General features: G+C 41.9%; 1 protein-coding gene and 1 non-coding gene across 2 annotated transcripts in view; one reads left to right on the top strand and one right to left on the bottom strand.

Annotated features, from left to right (window-relative positions):
* LOC140737864 (zeta-sarcoglycan) overlaps positions 1-21,594 on the bottom strand; it is a 920,455-nt gene that overhangs the window by 105,542 nt on the left and 793,319 nt on the right. The window contains exon 5 of the mRNA XM_073064601.1: positions 17,736-17,858. Within this exon, the coding sequence (XP_072920702.1) occupies positions 17,736-17,858 (123 nt within the window). The remainder of the gene's footprint in view (positions 1-17,735; positions 17,859-21,594) is intronic.
* Positions 11,376-11,482, top strand: LOC140738170 (U6 spliceosomal RNA). Its single transcript, XR_012101332.1, has one exon. It is a non-coding gene; the product is annotated as a U6 spliceosomal RNA (small nuclear RNA).

Raw genomic sequence — 21,594 nt, 5'->3', positions numbered from 1 at the left:
AGAGATTGAGGGCATGATGACTGGTGTGGGGAAAGGAGGAGGTTACTGTGAGTGTAGGGCTTGGAGTAACAGGTGTAGGCTGGGTATGATTGGGCATTATCCTTTCAGCACAGTGAGTGGTCAGTGAGGCTATAATTACTCCACAGCCCTTCCACAAAGATGATGCCAGAAAGATGTTGCTAATTTGGCAGTGCCCATTGAAGGTACCCCAAGGGCTGTGTGGTCAAGTTCCTGTGAACTGCACTTAGCAAACATTGCACTGGTAATTATGCCAGAATGTAAGAGTGATTGATGCTATAATTTTCAAATTAAAGGAATGACTCACTTGTGGTATTATCAAGTTTTACTTAGGGAAGAAAAAGAGGGTTCTTATTTTGCAGCACAAAATCAGGCCATTTTGCCCATTGAATCCATGCTGTCCATCAGGCACCATTTCACACCAATCTTATTTTACCCTCCCCACCTTCCCATGAACTCTCCTTAGATTCTCCTATGAGGGGCAACTTGCAATGGTTGATTAACATTCCAAACCCCACGTCGTTGGATGTGGGAGGAAATCAGTGCACCCAGCGGAACTTTCTGGTGGGCTGCAATCATCACAAGCACTCCATCTGTTAGCTTGAGGCAGTGCGAGGTTTAAAAAGAGCCCAGGGCTTTTTCAAACATTTCAGCGGGCTGCAATCGTTGTGAGCAGTCGCTTGTTTGGCTGAGACAGTACAAAATTGAAAAAGGGCTTGAGACATTCAGAACTTTTTGGTGGGCTGCAGTCACAGCCATCTATTAGGCACTTGGCAAAGGCCAATAAAAAGAAGCCAGGTGTAAATAGAGCAGTGGTTATAGGAGTTGAACAGTGTTAGAGCGGTCAGGCTTTGGCAAGAACAGCGGAGGCTCTAAGTAAGTTTCTATGAAGTTTTTTTTCCTCTTTCTTTCTCTTAGTGCATACTAGTATAAGAAGAATGGGTCCAGGATTAGTGGTGTGATCTTTGTGTGAGATGTGGGAATTCTGGGAGATCTGTAGTCTCCCTGATAACCTTATCTCCATGAAGTGCAATGAACTGCAGCTCCTTAGAGACCATTTCAAGTTGGTAAGCCATGAATTGCCCCACACAAAGCCTTGCTGGCTCTCCTTAATTAGATCATGAATTTCCATATGCACATCTATATTATTCCTATGCATTCTCTCCAGCAATTTCCCAACAACTGTTGTGAGATTCACCAGTCTATAGTTCCTAGGATTTTCCCTTGTTCCCTTCTCAAATAGAGGTACAGCATTAGCCACTTACCAGTCCTTTGGGACCTCACCTGTGCCTAGAAAGGACATGAAGGTAATGGTCAAGGTCCCAGCAATGTTATCTTCTGCCTCCTTCAATAACCTGGGATAAATCCCATCAGGCCCTGGGGATATATCCACCTTAATACTCATTAGCAGGCCCAACACTTCCTCCTCCTTGACCTTTAAATGCCCTAACATATTTATACACACATCACTGATCTCTCCTGGTCCTCTGTGTCCTTTTCCTTGATAAGTAGTGAAGCAAAGTACTCATTAAGCACCTCACTCTATTCTCCACATTGAGCAAATGTTCCCCTCTTTATTCTTGAGTGGTCCTACTCTCTCCCTTGTCATCCCCTTGTTCTTGATATATATACAGAATGCCTTAAGATTCGCCTTAATCCTACTGGCCAAAGACTTTCCATGGCCCTCCTGGCTTTTGCTAATTCCCTTTTTTTAGTTGTTTTCTGACTTCTTTATAATTCTCATGTACTCAATTTGATCATAACTTCCAAAGCTTTACATAGTTTTCCTTTTTCTTCTTGACTAAATTCGTCACCTCTCTGGATATCCAAGGTTCTCTAATCTTTCCATCCTTGTCCTCCCTTCCAACAGGAACATACCTCTTCTGCACTCTGTGCAATTGATCACTAACCACCCTCCCTGTGAACGTGTGGTGGAGGAATTGGAGCATGAGGCAGGGGTTCAGATTTCTGGAACATTCTGGATCATTCCCCTGTGGAAGCTGTGAACTGTTCCAATAGGGACAGGTTACACCTGAACCCGAGTGGGATCAATAACTTTGCACACAGGTTTGCTAGAGCTGTTGGAGAGTGTGTAAATGAATTTGGCAGGATGGGAACTGGACTGATAGGCCAGAGGATATATAAGTAGTCGTTGTTATATTAGTAGATATAGTGTGTAGTGAGACTGAGAGGAAGAACAGGCAGCTATAATCATAGGGCAAAATTGCAGTCAGTGGGATGAGTTGACCTCTAACATTGGGAAAAAATTGAAAAAGGTGATGAATACAGGACTGAAAATGTTATACTTGAAGGTACATAGTGTACAGAATAAGGTAGGTGAATTTATAATGCAGTTAGAGATTCGCAGGTGTGACGTTGTGAGTATCACCGAGTCATGGCTGAAAGTAGATCATGGCTGGGAGCTTAACGTCCAAGAATATACATTTATTGAAAGCACGAACAAATAGGCAGAGGGGTTGGTATGGCTCTGTTTGTAAAATATTAAATATAAAATATTCAAAGAAAGAGGTGACATAGGATTGGAGAATGTGGAATCACTATAGGTAGAGATAAAAAAACTGCAAGGGTACAAAACCCAGATGGGAGTTCTCTACAGGCCTCCAAACAGTAGCCAGGACATGTGTTACAAATTACAATGGGAGATGGAAAAGGCACGTGAAAAGAGCAGTGTTACAATTGTCATGGGGGATAGTCACGACAGGTAGATTTGGAAAATCAGGTTGGTGTTGGATCCCAAGAGGGACATTTGTAGAATGCTTACGAGATAGCTTTTCAGAGAAGATTGTGGTTCAGTCCTCTAGGGAAAAAGGCAATTCTACATTGGATGCTGTTTAATGAAACCAATTTGACTAGGGAGCTTATGTTAAAGGAACCCTTAGAAAGTAGTGATCATAATATGATAGAATTCACCATGCAGTTTGAGAGGGAGAAGCTAAACTTAGATGCATCAGTATGAAAGTGGAGTTTAGGAAATTACAGAGGCATAAGAGAGGATCTAGCCAAAGTTAACTGGAATGGGATACTAGCAGGAATAATAGCACAACAGCAATAGCTGGAGTTTCTGGGAGCAATTCAGACATGCAGGTTAGAAACATCCTAAAGTTGAAGAGGAATTCTAAAGGGAGGATGATGCAACCGTGGCTGACAAGGGAAGTTAATGACAGCATAAAAGCAAAAGAGAAGGCATATAATTAGTGGGGAGTTAGAAGATTGGCAAGCTTTTAAAAACCAACAGAATGCAATTAAAAAGCTATAAGGAGAGAAAAGATTAAACGTGAAAGTTAGCTAGTCAATAATATCAGAGCGGATACCAAAAGGTTGTTTTTCAGATTTACAGGTATAATGAGGAGAAGAGAGTAGATATCGGACCACTCGAAAGTGATGCGGGAGAGGCAGTAATGGGGGACAAGAAATAGCAGACAAACTTAATAAATATTTAGTGTCATTCTTCACTTTGAAAGACACCAGTAGGATGACAAAGTGTCAGGAGGCAGAAGTAAGTGTAGTTACTATTACCAAGGAGAAGGTGCTTGTGAAACTGAGAGGTCTGAAGGTAGATAAGTCACCTGGACTAGATGAACTACACCTCAGCATTCTGGAAGAGGTAGCTGAAGAGACTGTGGAAACATTAGTTATGATATTTCAAGAATAAATAGATTCTGGAATGGTTCCAGAGGACTGGAAAATTTAAGAAGTAGACAGAAGAAGGAAAATTATAGACCAGTTAGCCAGACCTCTGTGGTTGGGAAGTTGTTGGAGTTCATTATTAAGTATGAAATTTCAGGGTAATTGGAGGCACATGATAAGATAGGCCAAAATCTGTATGGCTTCCTTTAGGGGAAACCTTGCATGACAAATCTGTCGGAATTCTTTGAGAAAATAACAAGCAGGATAGAGAAAGGAGAATTGGTAGACGTTGTTTACTTAAATTTTCAGAAGGCTTTTGACAAGGTCTGACATGAAGCTCCTTAACAAGATAAGATCCCATGGTATTATGTGAATGATAACAGCCTGAATAGAATATTGGCTAACTGGCAGGAGGCAAAGATTGTGAATAAAGGGAGCCTTTTCTGGTTGGCTTCTGGTGACAAGTGGTGTTCCACAGGGGTTGGTGTTAGGACTGCTCCTTTTCACATTAAATATCAATTATTTAGATAACAGAATTGATGCTTTGTGGCCAGGTTTGCAGACGATACAAGTTTCCAGATAGCTGGAGGGGAAGGTAGTGTTGAGGAAGCAGGCAGACTGCAGAAGACTTTGATTGGGAGAATGGGCAAAGAGTGACAGATATACTATAGCGTAGGGAAGTGTATGGTTATGGAGCTTGGTGGAGGGAATAAAGGCATAGACTATTTTCTAAACAGAGAAAATTCAAAAATCAGACTTGAGAGTCCTTGTGCAGGATTCTCTGAAGGTTAATTTGCAGGCTATGTCAGTGGTGAGGAAGGCAAATGCAATGCTTGCATTTTCTTTGAGAGTATTTGAATATAAAGGCAAGGATGTAATGCTCAGGTTTTATAAGATATTGATCAAACCACACAGAGTATTGTGAGAAGATTTTCGGCCCTTTATCTAAGGAATGACTTGTTGGCATTGGAGACGGTCATTCACGAGAATTATTCAGGGAATGAAAGGATTAACAAATGAAGAGTACTTGATGGCTCTGGGTCTGTACTCCTGTACTTGCTGGAGTTTAGAAGAATGGCGGGGGGGGGGGTGGATCTCATAGAAACCTATTGAATATTGGAAGGCTTAGATAAAGTATGGAGAGGATGTTTCCTATAGTGTGGGAATCTAGGCCCAGATGAATAGAGGAATATCAATTTAAAACAGAGATGAGGAGGGATTTCTTTAGCCAGAGGTGGTGAATCTGTGGAAGTCATTGTCACAGATGGCTACAGAGGCAAAATTATTTGGTATAGTTAAGGCAGAGGAGGATAAGTTTTTGATCAGCTAAGGGTGTCAAAGATTATGGGGAGAAGGCAGGAAGACAAGTTTGAGAGGGGTAATATATCAGTCATAATGGAATGGCAGAACAAACTCGATGTGCTGAATGGACTAATTCTGTTCCTGTGTCTTATGGTCTGAACTCCAGGGAGATCATTATGAGGAGAATGTGTAAATTCCACACAGAGATCACCGGAGGTCAGGATTAAACTGGATTGTGTGTTACACGGGGGTGACGGAGGAGAACCCAAGTGCAGGACACTGGCACGTCGACTCAGTTGGGGAGGCTGGCGTAGACCTGAACGTAGAGCAGGAAACCAGAGGGATCTTGACAAGGAGATGGGATTCACAGGGACTTTCTAGAAACTAGAGCGGAACTTAGAACTAACGGTTCTAATCGGAACAGGGAACGAAGTATCACACAAGAATTGACCAACGAACTGTGATAGCGTCATCCTCGTATTTATTTCCCAGTCTCTGATGAAAGCCAGAAGTACGATTATTGGGTAACTAGCAGCAATTGACTAAAATTGGGGCATGATCAGGGAGAAAGAAGTGTTAAAGGGGACGGGCCAACTGGAACCATGACACTGTGAGGTAGCAATTTAAGCTGTGTTATTGGTCAGCTCCAGATAGGTGCAAGTACCATGGAGCAAGCTGCAGTATGAGGTAGATCTGGTCCCTGTATCATCATCAATAAATGAAGAAGCACAGACACTGGTCTCCTCAATTTACTTGAAGTTACTCGACATTCTGTGGCAGGAATTGCTGATGATTGACACTGAACACAGCCTTATAGGAATAAAGGTCTGAACTTAATGCTAAAGGTTTGGATGTTTATTGCAAAATTTATCATTTTCTATGATAAAATTAACATGAAGAGAAAAGTCAGGTGCTTATTGTAATGTCTCTATGGAATTTTTTTTTTTTCCAGATCCTCATTGAGTTTGATGGCTGATGTATGAAGGTGACCAGATAAGTGTCCAAAATGCATGTAGAACATGCCTAGATGGCACCTTGAAAATCTGATTCAACGTATGGCTTATCAATGCCAAGGGTAGAGGCAGACCTTCACAGCACACGCTAAAGACTGCAGCAGCGGGACATGTTTGATTATCAACATTTCCCAGCGTTGATGAAAAATTATCAACTCAAATATTTACTGCTTCTCTCTTTGTAGATGTTGTCCGACTTGATGAGTATTTCCAGCATTTTATATCAAACCTGCATCATCAGCTGTTTTCTTATTTTTTTGCTTTTATTGAACGTAGTGTCAGTGAGGAATTGCATGAGTGTTTAGAAGTACAGGTCACAGTTGCCTGCAGCCACAGACAACTTCATGGATTGGAAAGATGGTCAGTAGCCAAGCCTGCAGCTGGACTTCTACAATGGTTTTGGTCTTCCTTCTTTTTAGCATGGAGAATTCTGGCTCACTCAAATAAACACAGTGGCTCTCCTGAGAGAGCTAGCTTGTTCAGAGCAGTAATCATCTGTTAGAATGATGTATCACCACTGCTCATGTGGAGTTCAATGATGTTGCTGAGAAGAGAAATGGAAAGTGGCCATGGACAGATTCTTAGGAGATCAATTCAAAGATGTGTTGCTCTAAGCCAAAAGCATATTGGACAGAGGAAGTGCAATATTTCCACCTTCAAATTCATCTCTCTAAACTTTAGCGATGGTAGAAATGCTTTCTGCCTCTAATACCATCTTTTTCCCAGATAAAAAAAACTTGTATAAGCTGAGGGACACAGCATGGGCAATGTAAGACAACATGCAAACATGGTATTGCATGAATCTTGTTCTTATCAATTCTTCAAACTTTTTTTTAGTTTGATAACCCAACATTGTCTTGTGTGAAAGAACAGTGGGTGAATTGGATTTATCATCTAAGAAAATTCTTGTTTACACAGTTCATTGTTAATAATAAAGTTCATTGTTGATCATTTATTTTTCTTTCTGCTTTTAATCAAAGATTTAGGTTCACCTTACTATTAAACTGGATACTATTAAATCATTATTGTGGCGGACAATGAGTTTCATCAATGATCCCTTCAGAATTTACAATGGAGATTCCATATAGAATGGAAACAGCTTCAAAACTGAAGTAGTCTACACCCTGGATCTAAGCCAATGAGTTAACTTTAAGACTTCAACTATCTATGGGGTCACATAGCATGAAAGAGGTGGAGCTAAAGATGGTGACTGAGGGTGACTTCTCCCAGCTTATCAGTGAAACGTAATTTCTTCCTATTCTAATGTCTCTATTTTCCTTTCAGTGTTGCTGGGTCATGTCAGTATCTAAAGCAGCAATCAAAGGCTGCCATTCTTTGCAACTTGCCGATCAGATGCAGTTCAACATGTCCAATTTCAGCCCAAAGTCGGGCACCTTCGGGGCCTGCACAGCCCTATGGACATGAATTCTCACCAGCACCACGTACTGAAGCGTAGTGGGAGTTGGGACATTGAAGACAGCATGAGTGGTTATCAGAGGGCTCTGCACTTGTTAATTGATTTGCTGATTCTCAAGTCAGGGAGCTTGAAATAAAAAAAAACATCTTTTCAGAATGACTGTAACATCGAAATAGTGACTCTTGTCTCCCATCAGTGTGAAAGGAGAGCCTGTGGGATGTCTAAATGTTGGAGTGAACAGTTGGTTTTTGATGGACTGTAGACCATGGTCTCTGTTTGAGGGCTTTGCTTTTGCTTGCATGGTGGGTGGTGGGAATGCTGATGCTTTACACTAGAATAAGTGGGGGGAAGGGGAGTGTTGATGTTGCTTGTGCATGGGGGGGCAGGGGGCTTTGGATTTTATTTTATTTTGTCATTCATTCTTGTGTGTTTTTCTTTTGTTTTGAGGGTATCTGTGGGTATCTATGAATTCCAGGTTGTATATTGTATACATTCTCTGATATTAAATGGAATTATTGAACTATTGAACACAGGCTCTTTGGCCCATTAAACCCATGTGAATCCTTCACTAAGCTGATACTATTCTCTGTATTTGCCTATATCCTCTCTTCTCCCTTCCAGTTCCCGCCACTCATCTATGTGAGAGTAGCAATTTACAATTAACCTACTAATCCATATACCTTTGATATATGAGAGGAAGCTGAAACAGACAAAAGATACTCATTTATTAATGGGCAGTATATGTAAACTCCACACAAACAGCATTGGGGGTAGGGACTGAAGTCACTAGGGCCATCAGGCAATAGCTTTGGTACTTAAGCCACTGTTCTGGCTTATTTCCTTTCATTTTCATTCTTGTCTTATATTCTTCCTTCCAAATCATGATTGCTTTTGTGAGTATTCCACTTAAAAGAAACCCACATGGAGCACATTTCAATAGGTGACCCTCCAACATTGCTAACATTTCTGAAGATCTCATAAGGTCCCTTGATTATTGTAGGAGCTGTTGGGGTTTACACCATCATAAAAAGCTTCTTATCAGACTTAGCACATAAGAACATTTGGGGACTATTGTTGTTTCCAAGGTGGAGGCTGTCCCAATTCATTTCTCCCAACCCTTCCTCTCTTGCAATAGGAAAATGTAATGTCCTTTCACTTTTAACGTACAAAGGAAATGAAATAGAGAAAAAAAGACTTTAAATGCTTCATGATGTCCTGGCTATGATCATGGCTTTATTTTCTTCTCAAAGTTGCTATCCTGCTAGCTGTCTGTGAATCTGATTCCTCCAATATGTCTGGAATCCAGAGCAGTGTTTCTAGCCCCAGGCAGATTTTGTGACCATCCCTTTGTCCATGAGAATCTCAAGTGCTACTGAAAAATATCTGATTGTGGGCATGATAGAAGCTAAGTTGGAGGCTCTCAGATGGAGATTCATGCCATTGATTACAAAAAAAAGCTATGATAACTTTAAAAATAACTGAGATGACACCAGGTGGCGCTCTTAGTGCAATTGTACTAAGTGAACTAAGGATGTAACAAGTGAGATTATAATACTATTGAAATGAATGAGATAGAAGAACCTGTAAAATAAACCCTGGAGTTGCACAGTTACCGCATCAGATCTGTATTCAAATAATCTATCACCCACAAGCATCTCTAAGTAAAAATGAACAAATACAAAAAGTACAATAAAATGATGCTGGATTTCATTACACAGCCAGGTACCTTTTTGTTAAACAATTAGAAAGATGTATTTGATAAACATTTTTAGAAATATCATTAATTTTTTTGACAATGCACAGTATTGAAAGAAGCTGCAAGCAACACACACAAATTGCTGGAGGAACTCAGCAGGTCAGGCAACATCTATGGAAAAAACTACAGTTGACATTTCCGGGTGAGATGTCGACTGTACTTGTTTCCCTAGATGCTGCTTGGCCTGCTGAGTTCCTCCAGCATTCTGTGTGTGCTGCTCGGATTTCTAGCATCTGCGAATTTTCCCTTGTTTGTGACTGAAAGTGGTTGTGGACTCTGCCAGGTCCTTCACTGGTACAAGCCTGCCCCACCACTGAGGAGGCTTTTAAAACGTTGCTATCCTGCTAGCTGTCTGTGAATCTGATTCCTCCAATATGTCTGGAATCCAGAGCAGTGTTTCTAGCCCCAGGCAGATTTTGTGACCATCCCTTTGTCCATGAAAATCTCATGAGAGTCCATGAGAAGGTGGCATTCATTATTAGGGACTCTCACAATCAGGACATGCCCTCTTCTTATAACTGCTATCAGGGAGAACACACAGAAGGCTGAAGACACATATTCAACATTTTAGGAACAAGTCCTACTCCTCTTAATCAGACTTCTGAAGAGTGCACAAACACCTGAACACTGTCTTGCTATTCCTCTTTCACACAATTTATTTATTTGTTTGTTTGTTTCTCTATTTATTTAGTAAGTTTTCATTTCTTGCTGCCACTAAACAACAAATTTCACAATACACATGTCAGTGATAATAATTCTGATTTGGACAAATAAAACGAGTTGTTTGTTCCATTGATATTTATCGGGTCAATAGAGCAGACTGATGGCTGGTTGCTGCATAGTGAATCTGCCTGCCCTCCACTGAGCACAGTTTGGTTTGGCAAACTGAGCCAACTGATGGCTGGTTGCTGCATAGAGAATCAGCCTGCCTTCTGCTGAGCACAGTTTGGTTTGGCTAGCCTCTGATGTCTGTGCAGGCTCGTGCAGACATAGAAGTTCAAAGCAAGCTGGAGGTCAAATGCCAGTGAGTCGGACTTCCTATCCTACTGCTGGATTCATCATTAAGCCCAGTAAACATCACTGCTATGCCGAAGAGAAAGTGGAGTCACTTTGCATCCAATCCATCACCTTCACAACACATCCAGAAAAGGATCTATGTTTGAGTTAATTGAATAGTTTTAATAATATACTTGTATTTTCAGGTATTGCTTAATTATTTTTCTTCCCACTTCTAAAAGTAACTTATATGTTCACAAACATCAAAGAGGGATCAAAATCATTTGACAACAGCTGTCAACAGGCAATGGCCCTGAGGACCTGTCTCACGATATGGAACCAGGAGCCACTCTCACTTTCCTCTTGGCTTCTTGAGGTGTCTCGCTCAGCTTCAAACTGCCATCTCAGTTAGCCTTCTGCATCCAGAAAAACTATGCCTGGATGGGTGGATACTTGGGCATCAAATCTGGGCAATACGGGAGGTTGGGCTCAAACCAGTAAGTCAGAGGACAAACTCAACCAATTCTGAAGAAATCTATAAAAACACAAAATGCTGACAGAACTCAGCAGGCCAGACAGCATCTATGGGAGGAGGCAGTGACGATGTTTTGGGCTGAAACCCTTCATCAGGAGTGAAGTAACATGGGATGGTCGAGGGGGGGATAAGAAGTGGGGGGAGGGATAAAGTAGAGAGCTAGGAAGTGATAGGCTGGAGGGAAATGGGCTCGGGGGAAGGTGGAGAATTATGGGAAATAAAAGAGAAAGAAAGGTAGGGCTGGGGGGAGATTATAGTGAGGGGGGTGATGCACCATCAATAACTCACGCTGAGACTTAGGAAGTGAGATATCGGCTTTAATTGACTGAAGAACAACACTACATCCTGGGAAAATGAGGGAGAGCAGCAGACCACAGTCGCCTTTATACAGGGGTCTGTGGGAGGAGCCACAGGAGCAGTCAGCAGGGTCTGTGGGAGGAGCCACAGGAGCAGTCAGACAGGTATATCTAGTTCACCACAGGGGGAAAAGAGAGAGAAAGAGAACCAGACTGAAATAATAGATAGCGATGGGGGTAAGGGGGGGCAGGGGTATCAATGGAGGTCTGTGAGTTGGATGTTCATGCTGGCAAGTAGGAGGCTACCCAGGCGGGATATAAGGTATTGCTCCATCGACCTGCCTCATCTTGACGGTAGAGGAGGCCATGGACAGACATGTCGGAGTGGGGTTTTGTGCTTGCTTCGGCAGCACATATACTAAAACTGGAACGATACAGAGAAGATTAGCATGGCCCCTGCGCAAGGATGACACGCAAATTCGTGAAGCGTTCCATATTTTTGTGTTGCCTCTGAAGAAATCTATATCCCTGGGATCATTTAATGCATGACACTGACAGCTCATTGGTGGTTTGACAGAAAATTAGACAGCAAGACCCAGCAATTTACAGATCACAGAGTTCCAGATGACCACCAAGGCTCTGCCTAACTCACAATTCCCAGAAGTCAGATGTCTCTCTAATTATGGAACTTCCATTATTAGTGCTTCAATACAAAGCACTGATGAGAGAGGGCCCTGATACGATGTCAATGTAGAAGCACAGAACAGAGTTCCTGGGTATTATCATTTCAGAGGTTCTGTCCTGGGACTAGCACGTAAGTTGCATAGCAACACCTCTACTTTCTTAGAAGTCTGCACAGATTCAGCATGTCATCAAGAACTGTGACAACCTTCTGTATGCACAGTGAAGAGCATCCTGCCTGGTTGCATCATGGCCTGGTATGCAAATACCAATGCCCAAGAACGGAAAAGCCTACAAAACATATTGTATACAGCCTAGTTCATCACAGGCAACCCCCCCCCCTCCCCCCACCATTGAGCACATCTACCAGGAGTGCTGTCACAGGAAAGCAACATCCATCATGAAGGACCCGCACCATCCAGGCCTTGCTCTCTTCTTGCTGCCATATAGACAAAGGAGCCTTAGGTCTTAAACCACCAGATTCAGGAACAGTTATTACCCGATCTGAACCAATATGGATAACTTCACTCACTTCAACTCTGAACTGATTCCACTAATCATGGACTCACTTTCAAGGACACTACAAATCATATTCTCAGTATTTATTTACTTGTTAGTTAATTTATTATTTTTTCACCTGCCCTGTGTGGCATTTTCTGCACATTGGTTTTTTTGTCAGTCTTTGTGTACAGCTTTTTACTGATTCTTTGTATTTCTTTGTTCAATGTGAATGCCTACAAGAAGAAATGAATCTCAATGTAGTATATGGTGATACATAATGTATGTCACACAGAGGGCTACCACAGAACATAGAAAACCTGCAGCATCCTTCAGCCCACAAAGTTATGCCAAACATGTCCCTACCTTAGAAATTACTAGGGTTACCCATAGCTCTCTATTTTTCTAAGCTCCACGTACCTATCCAAAAGTCTCTTAAAAGACCCTATTGTATCCGCCTTCACCACCATTGCTGGCAGCCCATTCCACGCACTCATCACTCTCTGAGTAAAAAAATCTTACCCTGACATCTCCTCTGTACCTACTCTCCAGCACCTTAAAACTGTGTCCTCTTATGGCAACCATTTCAGCCCTGGGGAAAAAGCCTCTGACTATCCACACGATCAATGCCTCTCATCATCTTATACTCCTCTATCAGGTCGCCTCTCATCCTCCGTCGCTCCAAGGAGAAAAGGCCAAGTCCACTCAACCTGTTCTCATAGGCATGCTCCCAATCCAGGAAACATCCTTGACTCTGTTGGATTCAAGCCCCCTCCCATGTCCATCTGATGACTCCAGCCAGCTGACAGACAAGGAAGTCACCATGAGGCAATGGACAGAGCACTACAAGAGCCTTTTCAGGGATAATTGTTAAGTACAAGAAGCATCCATTGAAATGATCCCCAGCATGAAGTAAGGCTTAAGCCTGATGGCCCGCCAACTCTGGATGAGGTCAAAGATGCTATTTCCAAGCTGTAGTGCCATAAAACCCCAGGCATTGATAGGATCCCAGCAAAAGTGTACAAAATGGGCAGAGACATTCTCCTGAGCGAACTCACAAATCTGTTCAGTCCCAAATGACCTACGCAACACAGTAGTTATCTCCCAGTACAAGAACAAAGCGGAGAAATTGGATTGCTCAAGCAAAAGAGGCATTACCCTCATGTCCACTGCCAGGAGGATCCTCACCAGAATTCTCTTGGGCCTACCATTGCCAAAGGCAACCTCGCAGAGAGTTAGTGCGGATTGCAAGCGAACAGAGGCACATCCGACATGATCTTCGTCCTGCGCCAGATGCAGGAAAAGTTTAGTGAACAGACTTGAGACTGAATGTGGCATTCATTGACCTGACCAAGGCCTTTGATACAGTCAGCTGTGATGGTCCCTGGAAGCTCAACTGTCCTTCAATATCCCTCACCATCCTGCAGCGGCTCCGTGAAGACCAAAGCAGTCAGATTAACCATAACAGTGACCTGTCTAACCCACTCCCCATTGGTACTAGTGTGAAACAAGGCTGTGCTTTGGTATCAACGCTCTTTGCCATCTCTTTCAGCACGATGCTACTGAAAGTGAAAAAGACCATCTTGGAGAGCATCTACATTCTGTTCTGCACTAACGGAAATATCCTCATTCTCTGCTGCCTTCTCATCCAAACAAAAACATGCAGGAGCCCATTCTTGAGGTACTATATGCAGATGACTATGCTCTTCTTGCGCACACAGAGGACGTGCTGCAGGTTGCAGTCACAGTTCACCATGGTTGAAAGGGTTTTTGGGTTAACGGTCAGTCTGAAGAAAACAATGATCCTGCATCAGAAGCTCTCTCGTGGCGCTTACAACCCACCTCAGATCATCACTGAAGACCACCCTCTCACCACGGTTGAGCAGTTCACCTACCTGGGCAGTGTCGTCTCCAACGATGCTACGTTAGTAAGAGACGTTGACAATCGACTCATCAGAGCCAGCAGTGCCTTCGTGCTCCTCCTGAAACACATGTGAAAGAACCACTAGCTACATCTGTCCACAGAAGTCCAGTTGTACAAGGCTGCCATTGTCACAGCACTGCTATACGGCTCTGAAGCCTGCGTCTACCACAAGCAAATCTGGCCACTCGAGCGCTGCCACCGCTCCATCATTGGATCAGTTAACAGGATCGTGTCTCCAACAATGAGGTCCTCGAGAAGGCTCAACTTCCCAGCATTGGAGCTACTTCGCTACTCAAGCAGCTTCACTGGTCAGGCCACAACTTGCATGGACAAGTCCAGGTTACTGACCTGAGTAGTATCCTCAGGGCAAGAGAGATCGTGGTGCCCTGCGCACGAGGCACAAAGCAGCAGTTTACTCAGGCAGCAAGTGGCAGCTGCTGGCTTGTGACAGAGACCACAGGAGAACGCTGATCCACCGAGTAGTCAAGAATTTTGAGGAATCCAGAAGAGCAACTAATGAAGAGAAGAGGAGATGCAGGAAGGATCCTACTCCCCAAGTGCCTACATCCCATCTGTTCCTGTGTCCCTGTTGTTCCAGAGTCTGCAGATCCAGAAATAGTCTCTACAGTCACCAGCAATTGTGCCATCGCTCCTGAGGACTCTTCTTCCCTCCTGATCTTCGCAAGCAAAGGACCAGCTATCATCATCATAATGGACTTATTTTGATAATAAACTTGCTTTGAACTTTAAGAAATCAGACACAGCAGAGGGAAACACTGTGGTACTGCCAGTAGGCCTGATGTCTCACAGTCCCAGGGAGCGGGCTTCAATCCGAACCTCCAATGGAGTTTGCACATTCTCCCTGTGATCACATGGGCGAACTAAACTCGACTGTGTGGCTCATCTTCAATAACATCCTACCATCAAACACATCTTTCCATCCCCCGCCACTCACTGCTTTCACTCCCTCCATGATTTTATTGTCTATTCATCCCTCCTTCTAATCTCCCTTCAGAAGAGAAACATTACACCAACATTTACCTCCTCCCTTACTTCCAGTCCTTCTAGGTGAGACAACACTTCACCTGCAAATCTGCTGGGCTTGTCAATTTTATCCAGTGTACGGTCTCTTCTAAAACAAAAAAAAATCTGCAGATGCTGGAAATCCAAGCAACGCACACAAAATGCTGGAGGAACTTAGCAGTTCAAGCAGCATCTATGGAAAAGAGTACAGTGGACGATTCAGGCTGAGACCTTTGGCCCGGATGAAGAAAAAGAGATGAGGAGTTAGAGTTAGAAGGTAGGGGTAGGGGAGAAAGAAACACAAGTTGATAGGTGAAACGCCTCCCTTCAAACTCTGACTACTCATCTTTTTTTCTTCAGTCCTGCCAAAGAGTCTCAGCTTGAAACATCAACTGCACTCTTTTACATTGATGCTGCCTGGCCTGCTGAGTTCCTCCAGCATTTGTGTGTGTTGCGGAGTCTTCTACATTGGTGAGACCCGACGTAAATCGGGGGACGGCTTTATCAAACTCCTGAGCTCAAAGTTCAAAATAAAATTATTATCAATGTACATACAAACCTGAGATTCATTTTCTTGCAGGCATACTCAATAAATCCAAAAACAATAATAGAAACAATGAAAGATCCCATCACAGGGTGGACGAGAATATGAAATGAAAAGTTCTTGAAAGTGAGTCCATAAGCTGTGGGAACAGTTCAGTGACGGGGAAGTGAAGTAAAGTAAAGTTGAGTGAAGTTATCCTCTCTAGTTTGAGAAACTGATGGTTGAGGGGTAATAACTGTTCCTGAGCCTCGTGGTAAAAGTTTTGAGGCTCCTCTACCTTCTTCCTGATTACAGCAGCGAGAAGAAGGACCAGGGTGATGGGGGGTCCCTGATGATGGATGCTGCTTTCCTGCGAGAATGCTCAGTGGTGGGGAGGGCTTTACCACAATTGACTGGGCTGTATTCACTACTTGTGGTGTTTTTATACTAGGCTGTGATGCAGCCAATCAATATACTCTCCACCATACATCTGTAGAAGTTAGTCAAAATTATAGACATCATGCTGAATCTTTGCAAACTCTTAAGAAAGTAGAGGCACTGCCGTGCTTTCTTCATAATTAAGTTTGCATCCTGGGCCCAGGACAGGTATCCTCTGAAATTATAACAGTGAGTGATTTAAATTTTTTGACACTCTCTACCTCTGATCCTTGGATGAGGACTGGCTCATAGACCTCTGCTTTCCTCCTCCTGAACTCAATAATCAGTTCTATCTGCTAAAAGAGGAATTTCCTGGTGGTCAACCATTTTAATTCTTATTCCCATTCCTGTTTCAACATGTTGGTCAATGCCCTCCTCTTTTGACAATATCAGGCCATTGTCAGGGTGGAGGATCAACACCTCATATTCAATCTAGATTGCCTCCTACCTGATGGCATTAACATTGATTTTTCTTCCCGAAATTTCCCTCCTCCCTTTTCCGTCTTTTTCTATCCCTTACTCTGGTCTCTTACCACCTCTCCTCACCTGCTAACAACTCCTCCTGGTGCCCTCCTTCTTCCCTTTCTCCCATGGCCCACTCTACTTTCTTATCAGATTCCATCTTCTCTAGACCTTTACCTTTCCCACCCACCTGTCTTCACCTATCACCACCTAGCTAGTTTCCTCCCGCTCCCCCCTACAATTTTATCCAGGCATCTCCCCTTTATCTCCCCTTCCTTTCTAGTCCTGAAGAAAGGTCGGAAACTCTAACTGTTTATTTATTTCCAGAGATACTGCCTGACTTACTGAGTTTTTCCAGCATTTTCTGTGGGTTGCACTGGATTTCCAGCAGTTGCTGAATCTCTTGTGTTTATAGTGTAGCTCAGTTCCTCTATTTATTCTCTAAACTATACAAAAAAACTAAAACCATATATTTGCAAATGCTGCAAATCTGATAGAAAAACAGAAAAGTCTAGAAATCCTCTGCAGGTTGGGCAGCATCTATTGCGAGAGAAACAGGTTGATGGCCTTTTATCAGTACTCTTCTGATGAAAGGTCATTGACCATAAACATGATCTCTGTTTCATTTCCTCATATAGTGGTTGTTCTGCTGAACACTTTCAGCCTTTCCTGTTAACATTTAAGGAAGATAAACAAATTACCCCAAAGCTTGATCAGACAAACTCTGCTGCGATAAGTGACAAAGATATTGTATCATATTTTGGGAGCACGTTATTAGCAATTTGATGCTTGAAGAATCTTTTCTACATTTCTTACAATAATAATGATGCAAAGTCAATATAAAATTGACTCCAATGTTTATTCCAGGAACATCTGATTAAATTTAAATCATATGGCTCACTGCTTCAACAAGAAAGTAGAGTGAAATTCACTTCAGAGTAATTTCATTTAAAAAATAGATGATATATAATCCCTGCCAGGACCAATCCTTCACCAAATGTTGTTTATTTTTGCTTGGAGTTTGTATGCTCTTCTTATCAATTTCAGTGTTCTTAACCACTTTCATCATTTTTGGCATGGAATTAATTCCCACATCTCACATTGCATAACTGAACTGCACTGTTCTTCGATCTTATAAAACAGAATTCATGAAAGATAACAGGGTGAATTGTGGAAGACGTTAGTTATGTTTTAATGAGTGTTACCTGTTACCCGCAGTTTGTCAACTCCAATAGCAATTTCATTTTCATCTGCAGAAAATAACAACTTCTTGCCATCTTCTGCTTTTACTTCAAATCTTCGGCACTGGGCCTCTACAGCATTAGACCCTGAAATAAGATCATGTACAGAAAGCACATTTAATGATTTAGATGCTCCTTTAGCCAAAATGACAAAATTAATTAAGTACATCTTGAAATATTTTACTGGATGTTTTGTTTATACCTGTGGAATATTAAAACTGCTGAAAAGCTGAGTTTGAATTTATGATGTCTTTTGAACACTGTTGTTTGACTTATCATCAAATATATAAGGTCAGCCATCTATCAGCATTCCATGTTTTCAACATAAATGCAATGATAAATTTATTGTATAAACCTCTCAAAAATCTTATTATGAGGTGTTGATAGAGAACATCAATAAACTATTATTATAAAGATAATAGTCTCGATTAACTAACTTAAACTTTCTAAATATTGAAATGATATTGGTGAAGCAAATTACCAAACAAAGAATTCTATTGAAAAATCAATTACAATAAAGAATAAATAATCTTCGATCAAAGGCTTTCATTAGAACTGGACAAGTCAGAAAGCAAATCTCTTTTAAGACTGAAGTTCTAGCACATATGGTGATTTTGCTTTTCAGTTACAACACATTAATTACAAAGTGATGATACAATTTAGAAACATGTAATTTCATCCAACTGCTCCTTGACTGGCTTGTTAATCTTCTGTTGATTTTTCTTAGGATAAAGTAGGGCTAAATCAACATTATCGTGGGTTTTATTTGGGAAATCTTCAGAATGAATGGGGTTTTCTAAAACTCTTACAGTGTTTTATAGATGATAAGACATAGGAGCAGCATTAGACCATTTGGCCCATCAAGCCTATTCCATCATGGCTGATTTCTCAACCCCATTCTCTTGCCTTCTCCCTATAACTTTTGATGCCCTGAATATCAACATCCACTTTAAATATATCCAGTGACTTGGCCTCCACAGCCATTTGTGCCAATGAATTCCACAAATTCACTACCCTCTGGCTAAAGGAATTATCTCTGTTTTAAATGGATTTCCTTCTATTATGAGGCTGTGGCCCCTGATCCTAAACTCCCCCATTATAGAAATACCCGCTCCACTCCACCTTGGCTATTCACTATTCAATAGGGTTCAATGAGATTCCTCCCCTCTCCCATTCCTCTAAACTTCCGAAAGAACAGGCCCAGAGCCATCAAACACTTCTCGTACATTAACCCATTCATTCATAGAATCATTCTTGGGAACCTTCTCTGGACTCTCACCAATGCCAGCACAATCTTTCTTAGATAAGGGGCTCAATACTGTTCACAATAATCCAAGGGTGCTATGACCAATGACTTAGAAAACCTCAGCATTACTGTCCATCCCTGCTTTTATATTCTAGTCCTCTTGAAAGGAAGTCTAACATTGCATTTGCCTTATTTACCACTGGCTCAACCTGCAAGTTAAGCTTTAGGGAATCCTGCATGAGGACTTCCAAAGTACCTTTGCACCTCTGATTTTTGAATATGTTTTTCCCAATTTAGAAAATAGCCTACACCTTTATTCAATCTTCCAAAGTCCTTCTGGAGATTCCCTGCTTCCTCAACACCATCTATCCCTCCACTTATTTTGGCATCATTTGCAACTTTGACTAAAATGCCATGAATTCTGTCATCTAAATTACTAACATTTAACATGCAAAGCAGTAGTTCCAACACTGACCACTGCAGAACACCACTAGTCACCGGCAGCAAACCAAAACAGGCTCCTTTTATTCCCACTGTTTACCTCCTCCAGTCAGCCAAGGTTCTACCCATGCTAGTATGCTAACTGCAATACCATGGGCTCTTGTCTTGTTATGCAGCCTCATTTGCAGCACCTTGTCAAAGGCCTCCTGAAAACCCAAGGAAATTGACTCTCCTTTGTCTATATTACCTGTTATTTCCTCAAGAAATTTCAACAGATATGTTAGGCAAAATTTCCCCTGCTGACTTTGGGCTATTTTATCACCTTGACACTTCATCTTTCATAATTCTGAATTCTGTTGGAATTCTTTGAAGAAATAACAAGAAGGATACACAAAGGATAATCGGTTGATGTTGTGTAGTTGCATTTTCAGAAGGCCTTTGACAAGGTGTCATACATGAGGCTGCTTAACAAGCTATGAGACCATGTATTACAGGAAAGATTCTAGCATGAAGAAAGCAGTGGCTGGTTGTTAGGAGACTAAGAGTGGGAATAAAGGGAGCCTTATTTGATTGGTTGCTGGTGACTAGTGGTATTCCATAGAGATCTGAGTTAGGACTGATTCTTTTTACATTATGTGCCAATGATTTGGATGACGGAATTGATGGCATTATTGCAAAGTTTACAGACAGTATGAAGATAGGTGCAGGGCAGGTAGTTTTGAGGAAGTAGAAAGGCTACAAAAGGACTTAGACATATTAGGAGAATGGACAAAGAAACAGCAGATGGAATTCAGTGCTGGGAATTGTATGGTCATGCACTTTGGTAGAAGAAATGAAAGGGCTGACTATTTTCTAAATGGACGGAAAATACAAAAACTGAGGCACAAAAGGACTTGGGAGTCCTTGTGCAGGAATCCTATAAGTTAATTTGCAGTTTGAGTCTCTGGTGAGGAGGGCAAATGTAATCGGCCGAGACCCGAAACGTCGACAGTGCTTCTCCCTATTGATACTGCCTGGCCAGCTGCGTTCCACCAGCATTTTGTGTGTGTTGCTTGAATTTCCAGCATCTGCAGATTTCCTGTGAGTGCAAATGCAATGTTAGCTTTTATTTCAAGAGGACTACAATATAAAGTTTGAACTTTACAAAGCACTGGTGATCTTCATGCGTAGTATTTTGAGCAGTTCTGAGTCCATTATCTTAGAAAGAATTTTCTGAAACTGGTTCAAAGAAGGTTGACAAAAATGATTCCAGGATTGAATGGCTTGTCTTATGAAGAGCATTTGATGGCTCTGGGCCTCTATCCACTGGAATTCAGAAGAATGAAAGGTGACTTCATTGTAACCTACTGAATGTTGAAAGGAATAGATAGGCTGGATGTGGAGAGGATGTTTCCTATAGTGGAGGTGTCCAGAACTAGAGGCCACAGCGTGAAAACTGAGAGATGACCTTTTAGAACAGAGGTAAGGTGCAATTTTTTTTTAACCAGAAGGTAGTGAATCTGTGGAATGCTCTACTACAGACTGTGGTGGAGGCTAAGTCCATGGGTATATTTAAGATGGAAGATCATTACTAATGCCTCCACAATCTCTTCAGCTACCTCCTTCAGAAACCAGAAACCAGGGGTGCAGTCCATCTGGTCCAGGTGACTTATTTACCTTCAGACCTTTTAGCTTCCCAAGCACCTTCTACTAATAGCAGCCATACTCACTTCTGTCTATGAACACTCAAATTTCTACAGTGAAGACTGACACAAGATATTTATTAAGTTCTTCTCCCAATTCTTTATCCCCCATTACTACCTCTCTAACGTCATTTTCCAGCGGACCGATATCCACTCTTACATCTCTTTTACTCTTTTATGTACAGTATCTGAATAAACATTTTGTATCCTCTTTTAAAAGCTTCCCAATCCACTTCATACTGATTTTTGCTCTAATATATACCCTCTCTCTTGATTTTTTGCTGTCTTTGTCTTCCCTGGTCAGCCACAGCTGCATCATTTGCCCTTCAGAACACTTCATCTTTGGGATGTATCTATCCTGCACATTCTGAATTGCTCCTAGAAAGTCCAGTCGTTGCTGTTCTGCTGTCATCCTGGTTAATGTCCTCTTTTAATCAACTTTGGCTGGCTCCTC

Source organism: Hemitrygon akajei, chromosome 13 (genome assembly GCF_048418815.1).
Source record: "Hemitrygon akajei chromosome 13, sHemAka1.3, whole genome shotgun sequence".
In the NCBI taxonomy this organism is placed as follows: Eukaryota; Metazoa; Chordata; class Chondrichthyes; order Myliobatiformes; family Dasyatidae; genus Hemitrygon; species Hemitrygon akajei.
Note: the sequence above shows the minus strand (reverse complement) of the source record. Positions and strands in the feature narration are given on the sequence as shown.